The 21,554-nt window shown below is 30.6% G+C and overlaps 1 protein-coding gene across 2 annotated transcripts in view; it reads left to right on the top strand.

The window, feature by feature from the left end:
* LOC118201886 (transcriptional adapter 3-B-like) overlaps positions 1 to 21,554 on the top strand; it is a 120,053-nt gene that overhangs the window by 35,678 nt on the left and 62,821 nt on the right. For both annotated transcript variants that reach the window (XM_035374047.2, XM_085821830.1), the window contains one exon: positions 12,762 to 12,813. In XM_035374047.2, coding sequence (XP_035229938.1) covers positions 12,762 to 12,813 — 52 coding nt within the window. The remainder of the gene's footprint in view (positions 1 to 12,761; positions 12,814 to 21,554) is intronic.

The raw sequence follows: 21,554 nt of genomic DNA, 5'->3' as shown, positions 1-21,554 counted from the left end.
TATGCTACCATATTTCGTGGTGAGGATAATGAAGATGATAGCCACGAATTTGAAGGTTTTCGGACATTGCAAACTAAAGGTGAAATTTTGCAGTTATTGGATTTTGTAAAGAAACGTATAGAAGCCATAATAAACAAAGATGATATAACAGAAGTTTTTCATTGCAACGACAATGTCCCAATCATCAATCAGTTAATGGACAGCGAAATCTGTAGTATGGTTCTAGATCCAGAAAATACCGCTTCCGGTAGCGAAGAAAGTGACAAAGAGGTCATTGAAAACAAAAAAATTTCGATTGACAAGTTAGTCAGTATTCTCGACACAGCAATTTCAGGACTTGAACAGTGGAACTTTGTAACTCGACTAGAAATTATGTCTGTTTATAGAATTAAAGAGAAAGTATTTGCACAAAAAACAAAGCAACTTAAAGAACTTACATTGAAAAAAATGTTTAATAAAGTAAATAAATAAATATTAAGCTTTTTTTTTATTCGGCTTATAATTCCTTACTAAATATAGTATTTCATCTCGATGTACTCCATCTTTGATTTAAATCAAATTCCTCGTCATTATAAATATCACGAATACAAATCAAATAATTTTCTTGTTGCAATTTTCTAATTTCAACTATGTGTAATGTACACTTTACACATGCGCGCGTTGAAAGAAATGTTTAATAAAGTAAACAAATAAATATTAAGCTTTTTTTTTCTTAATTTTGTTACCCTTTAGATCATAATTGCTCTTTATTTCATAAATTAGAGCTCTATAATCCGGAAAAACTCCCTAATCCGGAATCGCCGAAGTTCTGACGAGTTCAGATTACGGACTTTGTACTGTATATGAAATGATTTTAATAAATAATATTTGTTGATAATTTTTTTTTTAATGACAAAATAGGTCATTTTGCCAGAATGTCTTATATTTCAGTATGAAGCTTTTGACTCTGTTAATGGGATTAAAAATATACTTCTGGAAATTTGTTTGTTTGGTTGATATAGCTAAAACTGTCTTTAACATCTTAAACTCGAACAGTGTACAGGGTGATTAAAAAATATCTGGCAAAATTTTAAATTCAGGTAGAAAGGACCAAAATAAGGCTATTTTGTAAATGAGTATATGGGGGGAATGGCCTGTTGCGGTGATGTAAGGCATTGTTGAGCAGTAGATGAAAATGTTCTTCTGGCATAAATTGTCATTCCTCGTGTAACTTCTGACTGGCTTGCATAACTTTGTTAATGAGTGCTTGGCTGATATGAATTTTTTCTAGGGGTCTGTGGTGAAAACAAAGCAGCTGCTCAAAGATACTATTCCTAAGTATCTCCTCTAAAGAGCTGCATTGTTTCTATTGTTATCCCCTTAAATAAAATGCATGTTGGTGATCTCTGTTTTCACATCTGGATGCATACCATTCGAAATCCACATGGGAATGAGGATTTATGGTAACAGAACACTAAATCTCAATATCGCTTTATAACACCTCACTGAGTAATTTCTGCACACAGATTTCATACCTAATTATTTCTGTCCCTTCTCTGCCTTTACACTTTTACCAGATACTTTTGAATTACACTGTATAGTTAAAGTAAATTGCTACAACTCTTTTGTGGAATGTCACAAATAATGTGATAAATCAAAAAGGGTTACTAATAGAGTGGTTGTAAATTCTTGTGCCCACTAGATGGCTTTCATAGGTAATACAGAGTTCGTACTGTGCTTAAGAGTCCTTACATTTTTTGGAATCGATTTTTGGTTCTTAAAAGTCCTTAATTTCAGCCAAAATCGGCAGGAGGTCCTTAATTTTAATCATCTGAAATTTCTTTCTGTTTTTACGACTCCATTTTGAGTGTGAATTAGTATTTTGAAGGAATATTTTTGCGATTCATTGACTAGTATGGTTATTCTTATGAATGAGCTCATGGGTTATAATTTGTTCCTGCTTTTAATATGGTGGGATACAGTCTATCCTAAGAAAAGCTCTCACCAGTTAGTCTGCAGCTGTCTGTTGCCGTAGAAACGCACCTTGACCCATTTTATGTAGGGGTGTCTTGAAGACGAATGATAACTCTTTCCCCTTCAGTCAACTGTCGCCCAAAACAAAATAACAATAAAGCAACCCTTAGTTCACCCCTATTTGAAATGTACTAGCCTTGCTGCTATAGCGACCATCACCCGCCAGGTATTCTGATGGGAGCTGTTCTTCTCGTAGACAGACAGTACTTGAGGCTCTGAACAAGTCAAACATAAGCATTTCGAAATTATTTCATTTTTGCTAATGAATAGCTCTTGCAACTTTTCGCTTTTGGGTATGTGAATTGTCTTGTTAAACAGTTCTAAATTTGGCGACTTATCAACATTTTGGCGATTTTAAGATCAGTTTTTGTAGAAAATTTTTAATTCCAAGATCTGGGAATTTTTCGATGATTTTTTTGAAAACATTGTAACATTTATAAACTATAGACAGAATATTTGAATGTTTTACTTCTGATACTAGAATCTTTTCCATAACCTGTTTATCATCCCTTTATTTTCCCTACTTTTCATTTGACACAAGCACGAAAAATATTAAAAATGTTTCTAATCTTACCACGAATCGAAAACTGGCAATTTAAAAGATTCATTTCATATGTCTTAATGCATCATATATAGGGCTGGCACTAGGCACAGGCATAATAGAAAGGAATTTTTTCATTAATAAAGAAATTGAAAACGGACAATTTAAAAGGATTCATAGTATATTATGTCTTAATGCATCATACACAGGGCTGGCACTAGACTTTTGCCCATCTGATGCAATCTCTGTCAATCCTAAATTCTGCTGCTTAGTACCTATCTAAACTCTGCTTCCAATGCCTGACCTAAATTCTAAAGTTTGGCAGTTTCCTAGATTTTGTTGCTCAGTTTGTCACTAAATTCTAAATTTTCGCCACGCCAGCTCTGTAACCGGCCCTTACCATACATATTTCATATTTCTTCTGAACGTTCATAGGACTAAAGAAATAAAATTAGCAGTTTTTTCTATACGTTCTAAATGCATTTAGTTTTTTGAGAATAATAAAAATCTTTAAATCCGAAAATTCTAAAAAGGAAAGGAAACATGTTGAAAAAAGAAACAATATAAAGCAAACGAAAATTATTCTTCAAAGATATGTACAGTTATTATTATGTAAATTATTCAGCTGTTTCTAACTTCAGCCTTTACTATAATTTCCCATTTCTATTTCCTCATCAGAATGCAAATTACTTAGACAGCTTTTAAACAGATTTTTGGAGTGTAAGACACAGTGTGTTTCTGACTTCCTGTTGCTCGCTGCATTAGTTCCTGCCAGCTCTGATAATTTTTAATTATTCCTCTTTGCATTATCAGTGTCGACATGTGAATTTGTTATGTTGACAGAATTACTGAGCCAGCTTAAATTAAAATTAAATTGTATAGTCTTTGACCACTAGTCCACATTTTTAGTTTGAATTTGACTCTTCTTGTTTAATTACATCACCACAAACTGTAATTGATTTTGTTAGCATAAGAACATGCCTTTATGTTCTAAGTTTTTTTTTTTTTTTTAATAAGCGGCTTATTTAAACCTTTGTAGTTATTTTCAGATATAGCGATAATTTGCTTCACGTCTGTCAGGCGATTTTGGACTGTTTAGCTTTTACCAGATCAAGTAAACCCTCATAGGTACATTGCAGAGAGATTGACAAGTTAGGAGATAAAGCACGTAGAAACTAGTGAGAACATTGGTTTGCATATTGAGACAAATTTTTAATTGTTAGAAAAGATGCTTAAAAAGAAGGAAATTGATATAAATTTGTCAAAATGTCTGGGAAGTCTTCAAATTAAAAAGAAGCATAAATATTTTGTTGATTGTTGTTGCTACAAAGCGTAAATGTTTTGTAGCTTTTAATGTGCAATTATCCTAATATCACTTAAGAATCAATGTCATAAATTATATGTATTTTAAACCGTAAAATTGTATTAGATTGTGATTTTAATAGGGCTTTTTTTAACAAATATTTTTAAAAACTAAATTTAATAATGGCCATGTAATTCTATATTGACTAAAGGTTATCTAACTAGCTAATTTAATTATTTATAACTAGACACTATTAAAAGTTATCTCTGCACATTAAAGTGAGTTAATGCCTTTCATTATTAATCCTTACCATGGTCACAAGATAAAACTCAAAAATGTAAAAATTCACGTAAAACTTATCGTTTACATCTAGCAAAACTTGAAGTAATACAAGACAAATTATCACTCTGGTGCTTTAAAGTATATTATCCTTAAAGTGTATTAACTGGGTTACAACCCCTGGAACTCTATACAAAGCTACAACACTAACTGCATCAGACAGAGCCCAACTAACTTTCAAAACTTGCCAACCATGCCTAAACCATACTTTTCAGGATTGTTCTGATTAACAGGTCTCTCTGTATGCAAGCAGCAGCGGTGACAACTGCCAATCTTTTGTTATAAATCATGCTGATTATGATTTTTTTTCTCGTTTTAACCTATGCCACTTGACATAAATCTACCTGCTATTTGCTAAATCTCTAGACTGAGCAAGTATAACTGCATCAGGCAGAGTCCAACTAACATTCAAAATTTGCCAACTGTGCCTAAACCATACTTTTCAGTATTGTTCTGATTAACAGGTCTCTCTGTATGCAAGCAGCAGCGGTGACAACTGCTAATCTTTTGTTATAAATCATGCTGATTATGATTTTTTTTCTCGTTTTAACCTATGCCACTTGACATAAATCTACCTGCTATTTGCTAAATCTCTAGACTGAGCAAGTATAACTGCATCAGGCAGAGTCCAACTAACATTCAAAATTTGCCAACTGTGCCTACACCAGACTTTTCAATGTTGTTCTGATCAACAGGTCTCTTTCTAGGCAAGCAGCAGTGATGACAGCTGTTAGTCTTTTGTTATGAATCATGGTGATCAGGATTTTACTTCTCATTTTAACTTATGCCACTTGACATAAAATCTACCTGCTATTTACTAAACCTCTAGACTAAGCAAGTATGTGGCAAAATGAGACATAGATAAAATGTCACTTATCTTTTTTCAAATATGTGTAACTATTATAAGTATAAAATATTTAATGCTACTTGATAAATTTTATAATGTTTATTTTATTCTCAAACTTATTAATAATTATGTTTAATAATAATGCATCCTACTTACGATCTGTTTTACTTTTAGGATGGTATTACAAAAGTAAAGTTTAGGTGTCAATAATATTTTTAATTGAATTTATTCACTTTCCATTTGCGTATAGGTCCTTAATTTTTTTCATTAATGGTTCTTAAAAGTACTTATTTTCCATGTGCAGAAATGTGTACGAACCCTTTACAAAGGTATAGGTTAATAAAAAATAATTAATATTCTTTGTTCTCATGATGGTGATGCTCTGGAAAGTTTGTCACTTGAACAACATATGGCTTTTATTACAGTTCTATCAGAAATTTTGACATATGTTACAAAATTCTTGCTTCCAAAATGAAAATTGAGAGAATGAAGATTGCAGTATTTTTTAAACATTCTGAATTGGAAAAAGAAAGTATTTTTCCAATTTTTAGAATCGATTATGGATTTTGCAAAAAATGTATAATGAAATTTTGTTGATCTTCTTAAATTGAAATTATCACAATAGATCAATTTTTAACTAATTATAATATTTATAACATTGTATAGGAAAAAAAAAAAAAAAAAAAAATTGACAGAAAATTAATCTTGAATTGAAACCAAAATTTAGAAATTCCTACAGAAAATTTTTGCAAAGCTGTAATGTTCATTAAGTAAAGTATTCCCCCCCCCATTTCTTTTTCTTTAAACGTGTGTTGAGATACAAAAAGGTTCGACAGTGAAAGAAAATATTTTGACGAAGTGGGGTACCACCCAAAAACTTTTAAGAAACATGGGTTTAAAATTGCTATTGTAACCAAAACACAAAACAGATTATCAGTTCATAAAGATGTGGTACAGCTGTTTCAGAAATTATATTTTGCAGTTTTTTAAGGATTAATGTTCTTAAAGTTTGTTAGTAATGGTGCTTAACTAGTAGCTGTTGGTATGCAAAGTATAAATGTCAATTAATTGACGAAATGAAACGTAGCTTTATGATTTGTTTTGTGAATTCTTCACAGTAGTAGAGGATTGTTCTATCAGCGCAAAATAGGATACAAATAGTCTCATTATTACCATTATGAAACTATGTGTCATTCTTATAAAAAGTGGGTAAAAATTGCTGTTTTCATATTAGATTATTTGTTAGAAAGTGATCTTTAACCCTCTAAGCAGTGATGAGTTTGACCCCCAAACCATAAACCATCCCAAAATGCTCAGAGTAAAGAGAATTTTCTTGATTATAATTTCAAAATAACTCTCCTACTTGCACCTTCATTCTTTTTCTTCCAATATTTATACTAGCTTACAAGGTCTTCTTCTTCCCCCCCCAAAAAAAACAGAATTTATTTTAAAAAGCTATTTATTTATTTACATGAAACAACATTAACCTCTTCATCGTGAATTCGCAGTTCTTTTCATGTTCCACTTCATTTGAGGAAGAAGAAAGTTGCATGGAGCAAGGTCAGGTGAGTAAGGGGCAAGGAAGTCATGCTATTTTTTGCAAAAACTGGCACACTAAGATGGCTGTTTGAGCTGGTGTATTGTCATGGTAGAAAAACGTTTTTGGAACCTACCACAAATCAGGTCTTTTTGTCACACCATTGCACAAGCTTTTCAGTACTTCTAAATAGAAAGCTTGATTATCAATGTGACCTGGTGGAACGAACTCTGAATGCACTATTCCCCATACATCAGAAAAACAAATGATTATGCTCTTGATATTTGATTTCACCTGTTGTGCTTTTTTTAGATGAGGTGACAGTATCATCGTCCATTGGCTTGATTTGTTTCATATCAAGGTCAAAAGAATAGTGCCATGTCTTGTCACTAGTAATGAGCTTGGAGAAAATGTCTGGGTCTTTCTGGGAAGTGTTCTTTCAAAGCACAGCTTGTTTCCACATGATGATGTCTTTTGCTGGTCTGTCAGAATTTGAGGTACAAATTTTGCAGTGATCTTTTTCCCTCTCATTGCTAAATCTTTTGTTAAAATTTGCTGAATTGCGCAAGACAGTCCAGATAAATTCCCTAGATCTTCAATATCTCGTTATCAGTCTTCGAGCCCAACTTCATAATTTTTTTCAACTTTTTCATTCATTCACGAAGCTGATGAACATTCAGAATGATGTTTGTCATGAATTGATATTTCCTCTTTTTTGAATTGAAAAAAATCACTTGTACACTTGAGTTTTACCCATAGCACCATCCTTGTTAGCAGTGTTTAAGATCTGAACTGCAGCATATTTCCCAAGCAAGGAACAAAATTTCGCAGCACATCTGTTGCTTACTTAAATCAACTGTAACAAAAAATGAGGAGCACAAAAAACTTTTATTCACCCCCCCCCAAAAAAAAAGAAAAAAAAAAATCTGAGAAAACTTTTCTAGAAGAAGGCACTGGGTGCAATGAATTCAACCGACTATCTTAACACTTGTCTTGCATGAAAAGTGCATAGTATAATAGCTCTGCTAGTACAGTGCTACAAAGATGGCCCATCCTAAAGTTTTTGGCTTAGCTGCTGAGTTGTTAAAATTGGAAAATTCAAGTTAAATATTGGCAGTTTCATTTACTGATTCGAAACTAAATTGGCAGTGTTGTTATAATTATGATTTTTCTAATGTCTCATAAATATGAATCTGTTTACGTTTAGAAATCCTGTCACCTTTCTCTATATGTGTGAAACAACTTTCTTTAGAAAATCATTCACACAGCTTTCCCATTTTCCATATAACCTCATTCTTTATCATTATTCGATTATCAACCATACTGCCTGACAGCAGTTGTGATGCCATGTTTTGCTGGTATAAATTAAAACCTTTTATAATTAAGGTTAATATTTCAATGCCAAGTGTTTTATTAAGTCGCGTGCTAATCATGAGGATTCTTGGCATTGGATTCATTTACCAGCAGGTTAGCTTTTTTTTCTGAATTGTGGATCTCAAATGATGCTACTTTGTTGCAGATCTCTTAGTACTATACAGAAATCTTGTGGAATCTAGCTAAATATCAAATCTATTATTTGAAGAGAGTAATTTTCACTATCAAAAAATTTTGTTTTTCTCTTCACAAATATAAAAATAACTTATGTAAAAACTGTTCTCAATAATGATTATATGTAACATATAAATCTGAATAATATTGAAAGTGAAATCCAATTTTTAATTAAAAAAAAAATACTGCACTTGTGACTACAGTACAAAGTCTTTAATTCGGACTCATCGGGACTTCGGCGATTCCAGATTAGGGGTTTTTCCGGATTATAGATCATCAATTTAAATCTGGTAAGATGGCATGCAGAAATTATACAATTAAAAATATGAAACCATAATTTATGAAATAAAGAACAATTATGATCTAAAGGATATCAAAATTTACCAAAAAAAAAAAAGAAGAGCTTAATATTTATTTGTTTACTTTATTAAACATTTCTTTCAATGCAAGTTGTTTAAGTTGCTTCGTTTTATGTGCTGATACTTTCTCTTTAATTCTATAAACAGGCATAACTTCTTGTTCAGTTACAAAGTTCCACTGTTCAAGTCTTGTAATTGCTGTGCTGAGAATACCGACTAACTTGTCAATCGAAATTTTTTCATTTTCACTATCCTCTCTGTCACTTTCTTCATGCCTTTATCCATTTTTTGCAGCAATTCCACTTTTTGTTTGATGGACATCGAAACATAGTTTTGCTTTTTAGATCCTTTGGCAGCTCCAGAATTGGAAACTCTTTTTGACATAATCGAAAGTTCAAGCTTACTTTTTATAAAATTGCTCTAACAGTCTGCAAAAAATAATAAGCCAGATCCAATTAGAAGTTTAAGAAACAGCGTAGTCTGCAACATTAACTGAAATAGATAATTAGATAATTTTAACCTAGCTTATACTATCCGTTATACATTAAACGCTCATGCGTAAACGTATTATGCACATGCGTAAATGCATTATACGCATGCGCAGAAAGTTTGTAGCTTTGAGGTCTGGATTATAGATCATTCTGGATTATGGACTTCCGGATTAAAAACTTTGTACTGTAGTATCCGATGATCATGACTAGCATCATCATAAAAGTGTGCAGTGTTAACTTTTTAAGAAGACTAAATTTTACTCTGTTCCTGTGTTATTTCAGATCATTTAGATTGGTGCTGCTTTAATATGTTGTAATTTAAAACTCGTGATTCTTCAGAAGTGAATTACTGATTTAACTGCTAATTTATAATCAAAATATTTTTTCTTTTGTTCTTTATAAGAGATATTAATTTTTTTCAGACTGAGTAGGAAGGTTATGAGAAGTAAGTGTTTTTTTAATAAAACATAACTCGGTATTTACATAAAATAACATCACTAATTTGTAAATGGGCATTAATTTTAATATTTCAATTACTTATGTAAAAAGATGAGCTGAATATTGCATTGTATTTGGAAAGTAAAATTATTTCTGTAATAATATATAAAGTTATCTAAAATACAGAGTGTTTCATATTGAATGGGGGTAAAAATAATAGCATAATACAAAATATGTAATTGATTTATAAATTTGAAACAATTATTTCTGAAACTACAATTGTGCAAGTTTTATCTGATAACAATGAAAAATTGTCCAGTTATGAAATCTCTGCTAGAAGCAGGCACAGGAGAAAACACAGGAAAATACAGGAGAAAGAGTAGCGTGTTTTGGAGCAGGCCAAAACATCATAGTTTATCATTGTTCAAAAAAATTTTCTCATGAAATTCGTCAAAGAACCACTGCATAATCAGAATGCCAAACGTTGGGTGAAGCAGTTTCATTACATGGGCTGCCTGTGTAAGAAAACTATCCTAGGACGAATAGCATCCAAAACTGAAGTAGTTGAAAAAAATTTGTGAACCTTTTTAAAAAATTTCCACAAAATCAATGCATTGCACGAGTTTTGAACTCAGTGTGCCTCATGTCACGGTATGGCTTTTCTTACAGTAAAGTCTGTAATTCCGGCCATACACCTTTCAGATGGTGGAAGCATTAAAAGCTTCTAACAAACTCTTGCAAAAAGCTTTCTGTGAGAATTTATTTGCAAGATAAGCTGGAAATAGACGGTTTCGCGAACAGACTTTTGTTTACTGATGAAGCCACTTTTCATGTTTCTGGCAAAGTTAATCACCATACTTTACAAATTTTGGGCACAAAAAATCCATATGACGTAATGGAACATGAGCGTGAGTTTCCAGAAATGAATGTTTTTTGTGCCATTTCCAACAGTTGTGTTTTTGGTCCTTTTTTCTGCACGGAAAGTTAAGTAAAGTTGCATTTATCAAGATATGATATTAGATTTGTTGTTCCCTCAATTGCAGGGAGTGATGCTTCACCACGCTGGCATAAAAACACCAGTACTTGAAGGATATTCTACCCTATTACTGGTTTGACCATGCTGGGTCAAATGATATGCTGTTTCTTTGTTGGCGACCAAAAACCCCAGATCTAACCCTTTACAAGTGTGGCAGGAACTGGAATACTGCATGAGTATTTGCTGTGTCATGAAAGGGGCACACATAGAGTATGTATGAAACTTGGATAAATATAATTTCATTGCAAATTTGGTTTATTGAAATAAAGTAATTACAGCATTCACAGGTGTGCTTTCTTTATCCATTCAGTATGAAACACCCTATATTTAGTGATAAAATTCCTTAGAAGTCTATACTGTGAATAATATTATAATTCCTTTGCTACATGGGCAATATTGGCATGTTTTTAAAGTAAGTACTGTTTAGAAATAAAGAAACAAGTAGAATTTTGTCATCAGTTTTGTTTATGAAGGCCTTAATAAGCTATATCTACCTCAATTCACTTTTTGCATATTTTATCCCAGTATTAAGGCATTTGTCATATCACGCAACCAATTTTTGAATCCCTTTTTCCGCAGTGCTGCGAAGTCTGCCTCCTGATTTGACACCCACTGCAACACAATCATGTGTACATCCTGGGTAAATCTTGAATGTCCTTGCAGTATTGCCTCTAGGGAAGCCTTAGTGCCAAAGTAAATTACAAGTCCTTTGCCATTATCATTTAAGTCGATGTAAATTCTCAGGGCGTCCTGGATTGCTCTTAATTCACATGTGAAGTTGGAAGTGATGTTGCCTGCTCCATAGCTTTGGAGTATAGTTGCCTTATTTGGTAGAGTTGATGTGAAGACTGGGTCCACCCTGTTGGATATTATCATCCGATAAACCATCTGTGTAAATTTTTACCAAATCAGCTACCATAAAGGATTCAATTTTTCGAGTACCAAGCCTCGATAATAACTTCAGTTTCATTTTTTGTACAATATTCCACCAGATTGAGATTTATTTTGATATTAATGGGAGTGTAAAAGGGCAGGTTAGGCTCCAGAAGGACAGTGTAGGGATCATGTTTGAGGGCAATATTTTCTCTGATCTCATTGTCATATTTCAGAGTAGATGACCTCTTAAGTCTTGAGCTGTTGTTCCAGTTTCCAAAAGTCCTTCTTGATATGTTCTCCATGTCTCAGCTCCTGGCCTTGTTTGTAAACTTGAGTGTGAGATATTTCCTTCTCTATAAAAGGGTTCGAAGTCTGCACTCCTGTTCTGCCTTAATATTGCTGATAGATGAAACAGCTCCAGATATTATTTTAGCTGCTCTTGTCTGTATCTTGTCAAGTTTCCCCAATGCAGTCTCAGAAGAGTGTGCCCAAATAGGTCCTGCATATTCAAGGTTTTATCCAGTATAGATGAGGGATGTTCTAAGCAATGTTATTTATTTTATAAAAACTCAACTGTAATTTACATTTTTAGATGGCAATGTACAACATTGGTTTGTACTTCAGGTGACTTCAAATTCTCTTCATTAAACATTGCTTCTCTGTTGGTCAGTGGATTCCAACTTCATTGAGCATGCATGAAATGAATTAAAATGACTTCTGAATCATCTTTGTGCACTGTTTTCATTAATCACAGACTTAAATAATGTCATTCTGTGAGGCAGCAGGCTTTTTCCATATGAGTGAAATTTTTCAGCAGTGCATTTCAGTAATATTGAATGAATTTTAATACTCCATTTTGGTTATTCTTGAAGAATATCTCATAGCACTATATGCATGTATGTGAGCTCAATTAAGTTAACTTTTTGTACCCTGAGATCTGTTTATGAATATTTTCATAAAATTTATAACTACTGTCTTCTCACATGCATTTACTGTTTTTATTATGTTTGCATGCTCACCGTTGTATTTACCAAAGATTACAATTAAGCTTCATGTAATGATCTTAATATCCGTACTGAATTTTTATTTTTCCTTTCATTAATTTCCTAACAGAGAGGTCTTTTCTGTAGACATGGAAAATTATATATATATGAAGAATAACAGTGTAATCCTGAGTTTTACATATTATGGCAATTGCAGTTAATCATGCTTTGAGATATTAAACATATTTTGATTATGTCTGTTAATTATATTGATTACCATATTTTAATCAGTGAAGGTATATTTCTGTAAAATTATGTATTTTTAATTCTTTCAATTTAAATTTATTAAATTAATATTTTTGTATTTCTTCTTCCTTTAAAAGGAATGGAATTATAAATATCTTTTTTTAGACGTTTCTTTTGATATAATAATATGAATTTTGTTTACAGAAGAAAAGTGCATAGATGAGAGAGATTTCCTGAAAGGAGCAAATAGTTCGAAGTAAGCATGACTTGAATGTCTTATGTACACAAGTACATTTTTTCATGAGTAATTTTAAAATCAAAATGTTTTCTTCTAAATCTTTAAAATTCAAAATGAAAAGTAGTTCATTAAGTGATGTGTATTTACGTTTCATGTTATTAATATGAAGCGTATAAAACTTTTAAGTTCAAAATAGTACATTAATAAAAGTATTAGTTATGTTTGATAGAAAAATAGAATATATGTAACACAATGCATTATTTTTATTATAATATAAAAATTTACTTTATTATCAATATACTGGGCAATTCTAAACTTTGGGTAAATTTGTAGAACTTCAGCTATATGAGTATGAATCAGATAATACACCAATCTGCCAGCAAATCATCAGCCGAGTTTTTATGATCCTGCCATGGTGCCAACACTTAGGGGATAGAATGTCTGTGAGGTCATGTTTATACAACAAGATACACAAGATATAACTTTATATTTTATTTAGCAGGACAGTATTACTTTCTTTGGATTTTATCATGGTTCATGACAGTGTGTCACCAGATAGATGATAGTCACCTGTTGTAAGAATACCAAAAATTCACCAATAATTTCAAATAAAACTTCAAGTAAAAATGAAATAAAAGTATTATTTAATGCTTAGAAATACCTATTAACAAAAAGATGAGAGGCAATTTTTAGTGCCTCAAATTTAAATGGCGCAAGGCATAAATGGGTTAAAAATCAAGCAACTGATTTTAGAAGTGTGGAAGTGGTTTTATCACAGAAATCTTGAACAAGATATAATTTTATATTTAAATTTATTTAAAAGGGCCTTAAAACTGCTATCTTCATTTCTATTTTTCGTTGACTGGAAAGGAGAAAAAGTGAACAGTTTAACTACTTTCTTCCTAATCACAGACATACAGTAAACTTGCAATTAAACTCGATTAACTAACTGAAGTTTGTGTATTGCAGAAGCGATAAGGAATTTTCTGTAACAGTATACCAGAATAAAATAAAATTTCTGTGAGAAATCAAAAAATGTATGGGATGATGCCGCTGGAAATGTTTTCATCCAACAAATTTTACATAATCTGGATAGCTTCCCTGCAAAGCAAGTTAGGGTTGCCAGAAAATGCAAGGAAAGGCAGGGTTGCCATATTTGGGGAGAAATCGCCTATTTGGCAACAAAATTGGTAATATGCTATAGATGGAGGAGAACCTTCTAGAGAAAATTCTTCCCAGTTTGGACCAGAATGTTCTTAAAGGCAGCCCAAAAGCTATATAAACCCTGTTTGCACGTGGAGTCAGTCAGTCAATGCCTTATCAAATGAGCTGATCATCAGTCTAGTATTGAGTTGGTCGTCGAAGTATTGCGAGTCTAGCAAGTGCATCGTCGAATCTATTGAGTGTGTCATCGAGTATATCACGAATTATAACATGGAGAGTCTCAAGAGAACAACTGAACTGAGTCAGGAGCTGTACTGTGGTGCTTTGCTGTGAAGCTTTCTTCACCATTCTGAAGGCTGGAATCTCGAGAGTATGTAGAGTTTCAAGAACGACTGAACAGAGTCAGGAGCTGGTGCTTTGCTGTGAAGCTGTAATCAGGCTATAATGGTGACAAAAATATTCACCGTTATAGTCTGATAGCTGTGTTGCTGATTGTTTCAGCGTGTTTACAGCAGTTTTTTTATGACTGTAAATGTGATTTTGGAGCTGTCTTGAGTAATACTGGCTAATAAATTGTATTTTTATTCTTCATCAAGTGTTGCCATCAATCACTCCAAATTGCATGAACCCGTAAAGAAAAGCACCCATATAAATGCATAGTTAAGTCATCTATTAAAAACTACATGCAAAATCATAAAAATAATTTAGGTATATAGCCATTAATCTTCTGTTCCCTATTTATTCCTATCAAAATAGAATAATAGATAAAAAATATTCACCTTTCTATTCAGTAGTCTAAGTAGGTTCTTATTTTGAATGCGAATATAATTTACATAACCAAATGAGCTTACTCTCAAAATCAAACTGCTGTATAAAATACAAGTAATTTTTCTACTAATTATAATGTGCGTTATTCCTCTTTCCTGTGTTGTGCATTGTGTTATGCAAATTATTCCTCTAATTGTTGTTGAAATTAATGGTAAATTTGGATTATCATCATTAGTTTACCTCAGTTAATTGGGATTTTATTCAGTATTTGTTTTTTAAATAACAGAAATAAATATATTGTAGGTATCCAAGAAATGCATAAATAAGCTTATATTAAAACACATTTGCAAAAATTAGCTAGTAAAGAATATATCATTGTGAAAAAGTATTCCTAACTGCTGCTGTTTGGTAAATCTTATCAGAAGCATTAAATTAAGATCTCCTTATCAAACAGAGCATGTTACATAAAAATTTTAAAATTAAATTATAACATATAGTTTTGAGGATGCCAACATTACCAATTATTTTTATGTGTTAGTTTGCTTAAAATAATAAAATGTAAAGGCATCTCTTTGTTTTCATCTTTTGCCTTCTTTGTGATGTTTTAGTTTAAATATATATATTTTTTTTTGAAGTACTTAATTTTGAGATGGATTCTTAGTGAGTAATTCTTCTCCCCCTTCTTTATTTATTGTAGAATTCTAAATGTAGGAAAATAAGTGCTATAAATTTCCATAAATTTTATAATGCAGTATATATAAATTAGATAAAAATTTTTAAAAACTTGCATTTGTGTATACTACATCACTCATGAAATATATGGCTCTAGAAATACCTTGATGCTGCAAATAAAATGTTTATAAAGCTTATTAATTAGATAGAATGCATGCTAAATGTAATTTAAATTATACCAATAAAGTGTATTACTAAAAAAGTAAAACAAAAATGTTACTAAGCAGGATATTCATCGCTTTTAAATTTCTTATTGTCTTGTAATTATAATTTGATAAAGATATTTTGCCATATTGAATGGCAGCATTCTGGGAACTACACCATGTGGAAGGCAGTGTTAAAATTCTTGTTTTATGCAATAGTTTTTCAAGTCACATGTATGGTAAATGCATGGTACTATAATATTATTGCCCACAGATAAATTCTGGCATTAAAAGAAGTAATGATAATATTTGGTTGAAACTTATGTCTTTCAGTTTACAGTTAAAAATAGTAATATATATTATGAGTCTGTGTTGAGTTGGGAGAAAAGAGTGCATATTCATTCCTTATATTTTATAGCATTAATAAGAATATAGTGAAATTTGAAACTTCACTGAATAGGCCTGGTTAGTAAATTATTTTTGGTTAAATAGTTTATTAACTGATTGGTGTATTCAAGGCATTTAATAAAGCCGTTTTTTAAGCAACAAAGAGATACCTAGAATTCATTAGAAAATGCAACAATTTCCAAATTATAATTTAGATTAACTGGTATAGTTAATCTGTTAATTTTAAGAATTCATTTCCAGAATCAAGGCCTTGAGAACTACTCATGCATGTGATTAGATCTAGTAATATAATTTAAGAAGGGAAGAATGCCATGCTGGCCATGCTGATTTTGCCTAAACTGTAAAGAATTAATTGTGCAGGCTGTTAAGACAGTACATTTACAAAAGCCTAGTGTGTACTTTTCAGAAATTAGCAAGAAAATTGTGTTTAAAAAATATATATATATATATAGACACATATATCTCAAATCTTACAAATTGCTAAAATTGGAAAAATTGCTTTTATGTTTTTGGCTTGTTGGCATTCTGTTAAACTAATTGCAAAATGTAAAAGAATGCCGTTAACATTGTCATTCTTTAATCTTGTTTTCAAAGTGTGCAGAAGCAAGAAGCATTTTGAAAATTAAAAAGAGCAAACTTAATATTTTAAGGATTTAACTTATGATGAAGTTATTAAGAAGATCATATTACAAATTAATGTATGATATGAACGAAACAAAATTAAATATGGTAAGAAAAAGATTAATATGGTTATTATGCATTGACTTCTGCAATGAAACAAGAGCCTGAGCGATTTTTGAATATCTAGGTAATGTTTAACTTTTTTGCAATGTAAAGTTTCGCATGTAAATTAATGAAGGCTTTTTTTAACCACCATTCTGAAGTTCAAATAATAAATTTTCTGTTTCATATTTGATGGGTAAAAAATTTTTTATTCCAATCTTTATACTCAGCTAGTAGGTAAAGAGGATCTGGTAATCATGTAGTGTGCATTCTATTACTTTTAGTTAGTTATTTAGGTGGCACAACTAAAATGCTAATTTAAAATTCAGTCATGTGTTAAAACGGTGAGAAAAAGAAATGAACAAAACAATAAACAATTTTAGTGCCGTCCTCTATAATAATAAATAACCAACTAAAACCAATAAATCACATACATGATTACCAAAGTCGTTTTCTGGTGCTTTAATGTAAGTAAAATGAAATCATTACTGTAATGAGAAAGTCCCCAAACTTAAAAAATATTTTCATATTTGGTGATGTACAAAAATGATGATGTTCTCCTTTTCTGCAATACTGATTTGCAATTTCGAGATGTTTGATGTTTTGGTTTGAAAAATTTAGAAATGTACAGAGCTAGCATAAATGATTCATTCATTTTGAAAAGGTTATATTTTCAAAAGTATTATTTGTACATACATGAAAAGAACCACAAACTGACCAAGTTTTTTTCACTCTTTCACCAAGTTTCCTAGATAAGTGGAACGTTGCTCCATTGCTGAATATCATTTTGGTGGCAAAATCTTCATCCTTAAATGCTTTCTGCATGTTGATGCAAAAATCTAATTAACAGGCATAATCCTCCGGCTTTAATTGTTGCAGGAGCTACACATGGTACGGTTTTAAATGCAACTGTTGATGCAAAATCTTGCACACAGTTTTTTGTGACATTCCGAACATCTGGTCAGTTAACAAGACAAGCATCTGAATAACTATGTTACAAAATGTATGGAATGAGCTTGTTTATTGTCTGGATGTGTGTTGTATCCCCATAGGGGCACACACTGAATATTTGTAGAGGGTGTATAAACTTGATGAGTTTGTGATTCTTTTCGTATATCTTTCATGTGCATATGTGAAATACTTTTGAAAATAGAGCCTTTTCAAAGCGAATGAAGCATTTATGTTGAAATGAAGCCCTGTATTTTGTCACATATAATTGCAAGTCTTGCTTTTTTGCTATATTTTGAATGCACATTGTAGCTAGAAATAGCATCAAAGTGAAAGCTAAAGAAAATTTTTTGAACAATTCTTAAATTCAATTTTTTAAATTTTCTGATTCTGGAGATGAAAATTATACAAATTCAGATACAGATATTTATTTTGAAAGTTCAGAAGATGATTAAAGTGGTGAAGGAAATTTTAGTAGGAAAAAATGCTACATTGTGTACCATTCCATGTTTTAAAGTTTACCACATGCAAAAGTGTTTTAGGTAAATAAATATATACATTAAATACAATAATAAGATGTTTCAGCAAGTTAGAGGAATTCCTATGGGAGCAAACAGTTCTACACAAATTTGTAACCTATTTCTTTTTACATTTGAATATAAATTCCAACTCAGTTTAAATAAAAATGAATTAAAGCTATTTGCTCATACTTTTAGATACATAGATGATATTATAACTTTCAATAATAATTCTACTTTTGAGAAATTGAAAATTTACCCAAATAATTTAACACTTAATAAAACGAATACGAATCAAGATACTATTGAATTCCTAGACCTGCAAATTATTAAACACAACAAAATTAAATTATTTGATAAAAGAAGGAATTTCCATTTTCCTACTATTAAACTAATTAATTGGAACTCTAATATCTCTAGAAAAGTAATAGAAAACACGTTTCATAGCCATATTATAAGAATAAAAAATATATGTACTGAAAATGACGATGTAAAGGAAGAAATCATAAAACTAATTAATGTACAAGTTAATAGCCAAGTACCACCCAAAATTTATTAATTTATATATTGAAAAGGCAGGCCTTGACTTTATAATTTTTTGGCTCTTTTGGATATGATAACATTACCTTAAACCTTAACTGGAGGGTAATGAAAGATATAAAAGAGTAGAGAAATTATTGTAAATTTTTATTGTAAATATTTTGTAAATATGTATATTTAATCAATACTGGATTCTTTCCTTTTACTAATAAAGGGCTAACTCTTTTCAAAAGTCTCAATTATAGCCCGAATTGAGTGAAGATTTTAATCTTCTTCTAATTTTCCATACTTTAGCCAGTATTTAGTTAAGTTTTAATATACCAATTAAATCAAGTTCATTAAACTTTTAATATTTTCTTTCATCAAATTTAAGTTTTAGTTAACATCCTAAAGGAATTTTTGAGAAATTTCTGGAATTTTTAGAGTTTTTTTAAGGATTTCATTTCAAAAAGAAAAAAAAAAAAAAAAAAAAAAAGGAAATTTTATTTTAAATTTTACTTTAAAACTTTAATATTAAAACATTTCAATTTTTCTTAATTACTTTAATTTTTTGCAATTTTTACACAAAATATCTTTCACTTAATTTTTTTAACAATTTTCACAATTTTTCAACAGAACACACATTTCAAATTACAAACAGTTTACATTTTTTTCACATACCACTTTAATTTCCTTCAAGCAAACATACATCTCTTGATTGGCTCAGTTACTTAACTCCCTAAATAATTGATATTACTACCTTTAGAATTTTTAATTTAATTAATATTAATATTTACAAAAAATTTTTTTACTATAACAAAGATAGCAGCTTGACACTCAACTTTACCTACATAAGTGCCATCTATATAATTTGAAGAACACACTTACTTCTCTTTCACAACACTTTTGCAGACCCCAACACTCATATAGTAGGTAAGTTAGAATTAAAACTTACTATTTACTTGCTTTAAATATTTTTTTAAAAACTTTTTTATGTAGTATCTAGGTATTTTCTAAATATGAAATTATATTTAAATATATATTTATTTTAAAAATTGTGTATTAGTTCTTTTAGTTTCTTTTTGTTCTTTTATTTCTTATTGGTTTATATGGATTATGTATAGTTCTTTTATAGTTTATTGATATGCATATTCGTGTAGGGGAAGTTTCTGTAGACAAGGATTTCTAAAATACATTGGTTTCTAAATTTTTTTATTATTTTATAAAAAATTAATTTTTAAAAAATTTAATTTTTTAAGAAAAAGTTTAATTCTTGACTTTACTTGCTTGTTTCTCAAAAGACTTAATTAGTATTTTCCTTTTTGAACTTTAATTCTTAAATGTTAATACTTAAATGTTAATTTCTAAGGGTACCACTTTATTGGAATTACTTTTGGTTTTGACTTTTACCCTTGCCTGCATGAATGACAAAACACAAATTGAATGATTAGAGAGTTAGGTTTGGAGGCAACTTCCCCTTGATAAGTCTGTCTCCTGCCTACTCTACGATCATTCACATATGCATTTTTAAAAAAAATTGTTTAATTTAATTTTAATTTATTAAATTAGTAGATTTATTGGGTTTTCATCCGGCGCTTCGGGAAAGAACCCTTTGGCGCCGTTGCAGTTTTACTCGCCAGCCGAGCCGTAAGCGTGATATTTTATAAACGTGGTTTTTAGTGATGTAAATTCAAGTTAGCAGACAATGGTAGTAAAAATTCACAGATAATAAGTATGTAGATATAAAACTAACAGGTTAAACGTGATATACGAAAATAAATTTCTATTAAATTCAATTAGCACAGAAAACAATGTATTAAACATAACGGGAAGTAAAAATTCATTTAAAAAATAACAATTAGTATTCTTATACTTAAGTTTACAATATACTTATATGTATTTTCTCTAATTCATATAGAATACTAATATTTCTATTACAAATGTCTTTTTTCACTATTAAGTACTTTGCCTGTTGACTGATGTATTTCGGTAAGAGCCATGCCCATGTAATAAATTAATGAATGCATGACCTTTAATATATCCATTTTACATAGTTTTAAGTATTTTTTTTTTTTCAAGTTACTTGCATACAGCTTAAAGCATTTTACGTTGAAACAAATACCTATCCTTTTTCATAATATATTTCACAATACAAATAACCTTCAACAGTAATCAAATTTTCTTCAGTAGCATTTTTAATAAAACTAGAACTTAACACATTTAAAAATTATTATAGGGGTTGGAAACCTCATGGTTCTGCGTGCTTACAGCTGTTAATAATTAAGAACATAACGTGAACAGCCATGTTACAAAATAGCATTCACCCCTCCCGCCATAATTTCTTCCTTTGATCCTGAACTGACAACCCGAGAACCGGCATCTTTCTACGAAAACTTCTTTAATTATGCGAAAATATTTCTATCTATTCGTTGTTAAAAAATTCAGAAAAAATAATAATAAATAAGAGAAAAATAATATAAATCTCCAAATGCGAACAACGACAACCTTCGCATAAGCGAATAGGATGAATTAGCTAGGTTACCAGGTTTGAACTATTATCGCCAAAGTTGGCGATGTTTACATTTACCGGGTTCTCTGCGGAAGTGCTTCCGATTTATTTTCATGGATAGATTTTGCACATGATTTGCTTATGCTTCTGAATTTAAATGATATTGTAGATTAGTTCGAGAATTAAATCTTTTGCATGTTTGCATATTTTAAAATTATTTTGGCTTTTTCCATTTTTTAGAATTTAAATTTGCTTTTTTACTTTTATACGTATTTGTTAAGAATTTAAATTTGTTTAAATTTAAATTTAAATTTTCATTTAATTTGT

Source organism: Stegodyphus dumicola, chromosome 8, assembly GCF_044657685.1.
Source record: "Stegodyphus dumicola isolate Sdum_Otavi_A_Nest chromosome 8, ASM4465768v1".
Taxonomy (NCBI): domain Eukaryota; kingdom Metazoa; phylum Arthropoda; class Arachnida; order Araneae; family Eresidae; genus Stegodyphus; species Stegodyphus dumicola.
Note: the sequence above shows the minus strand (reverse complement) of the source record. Positions and strands in the feature narration are given on the sequence as shown.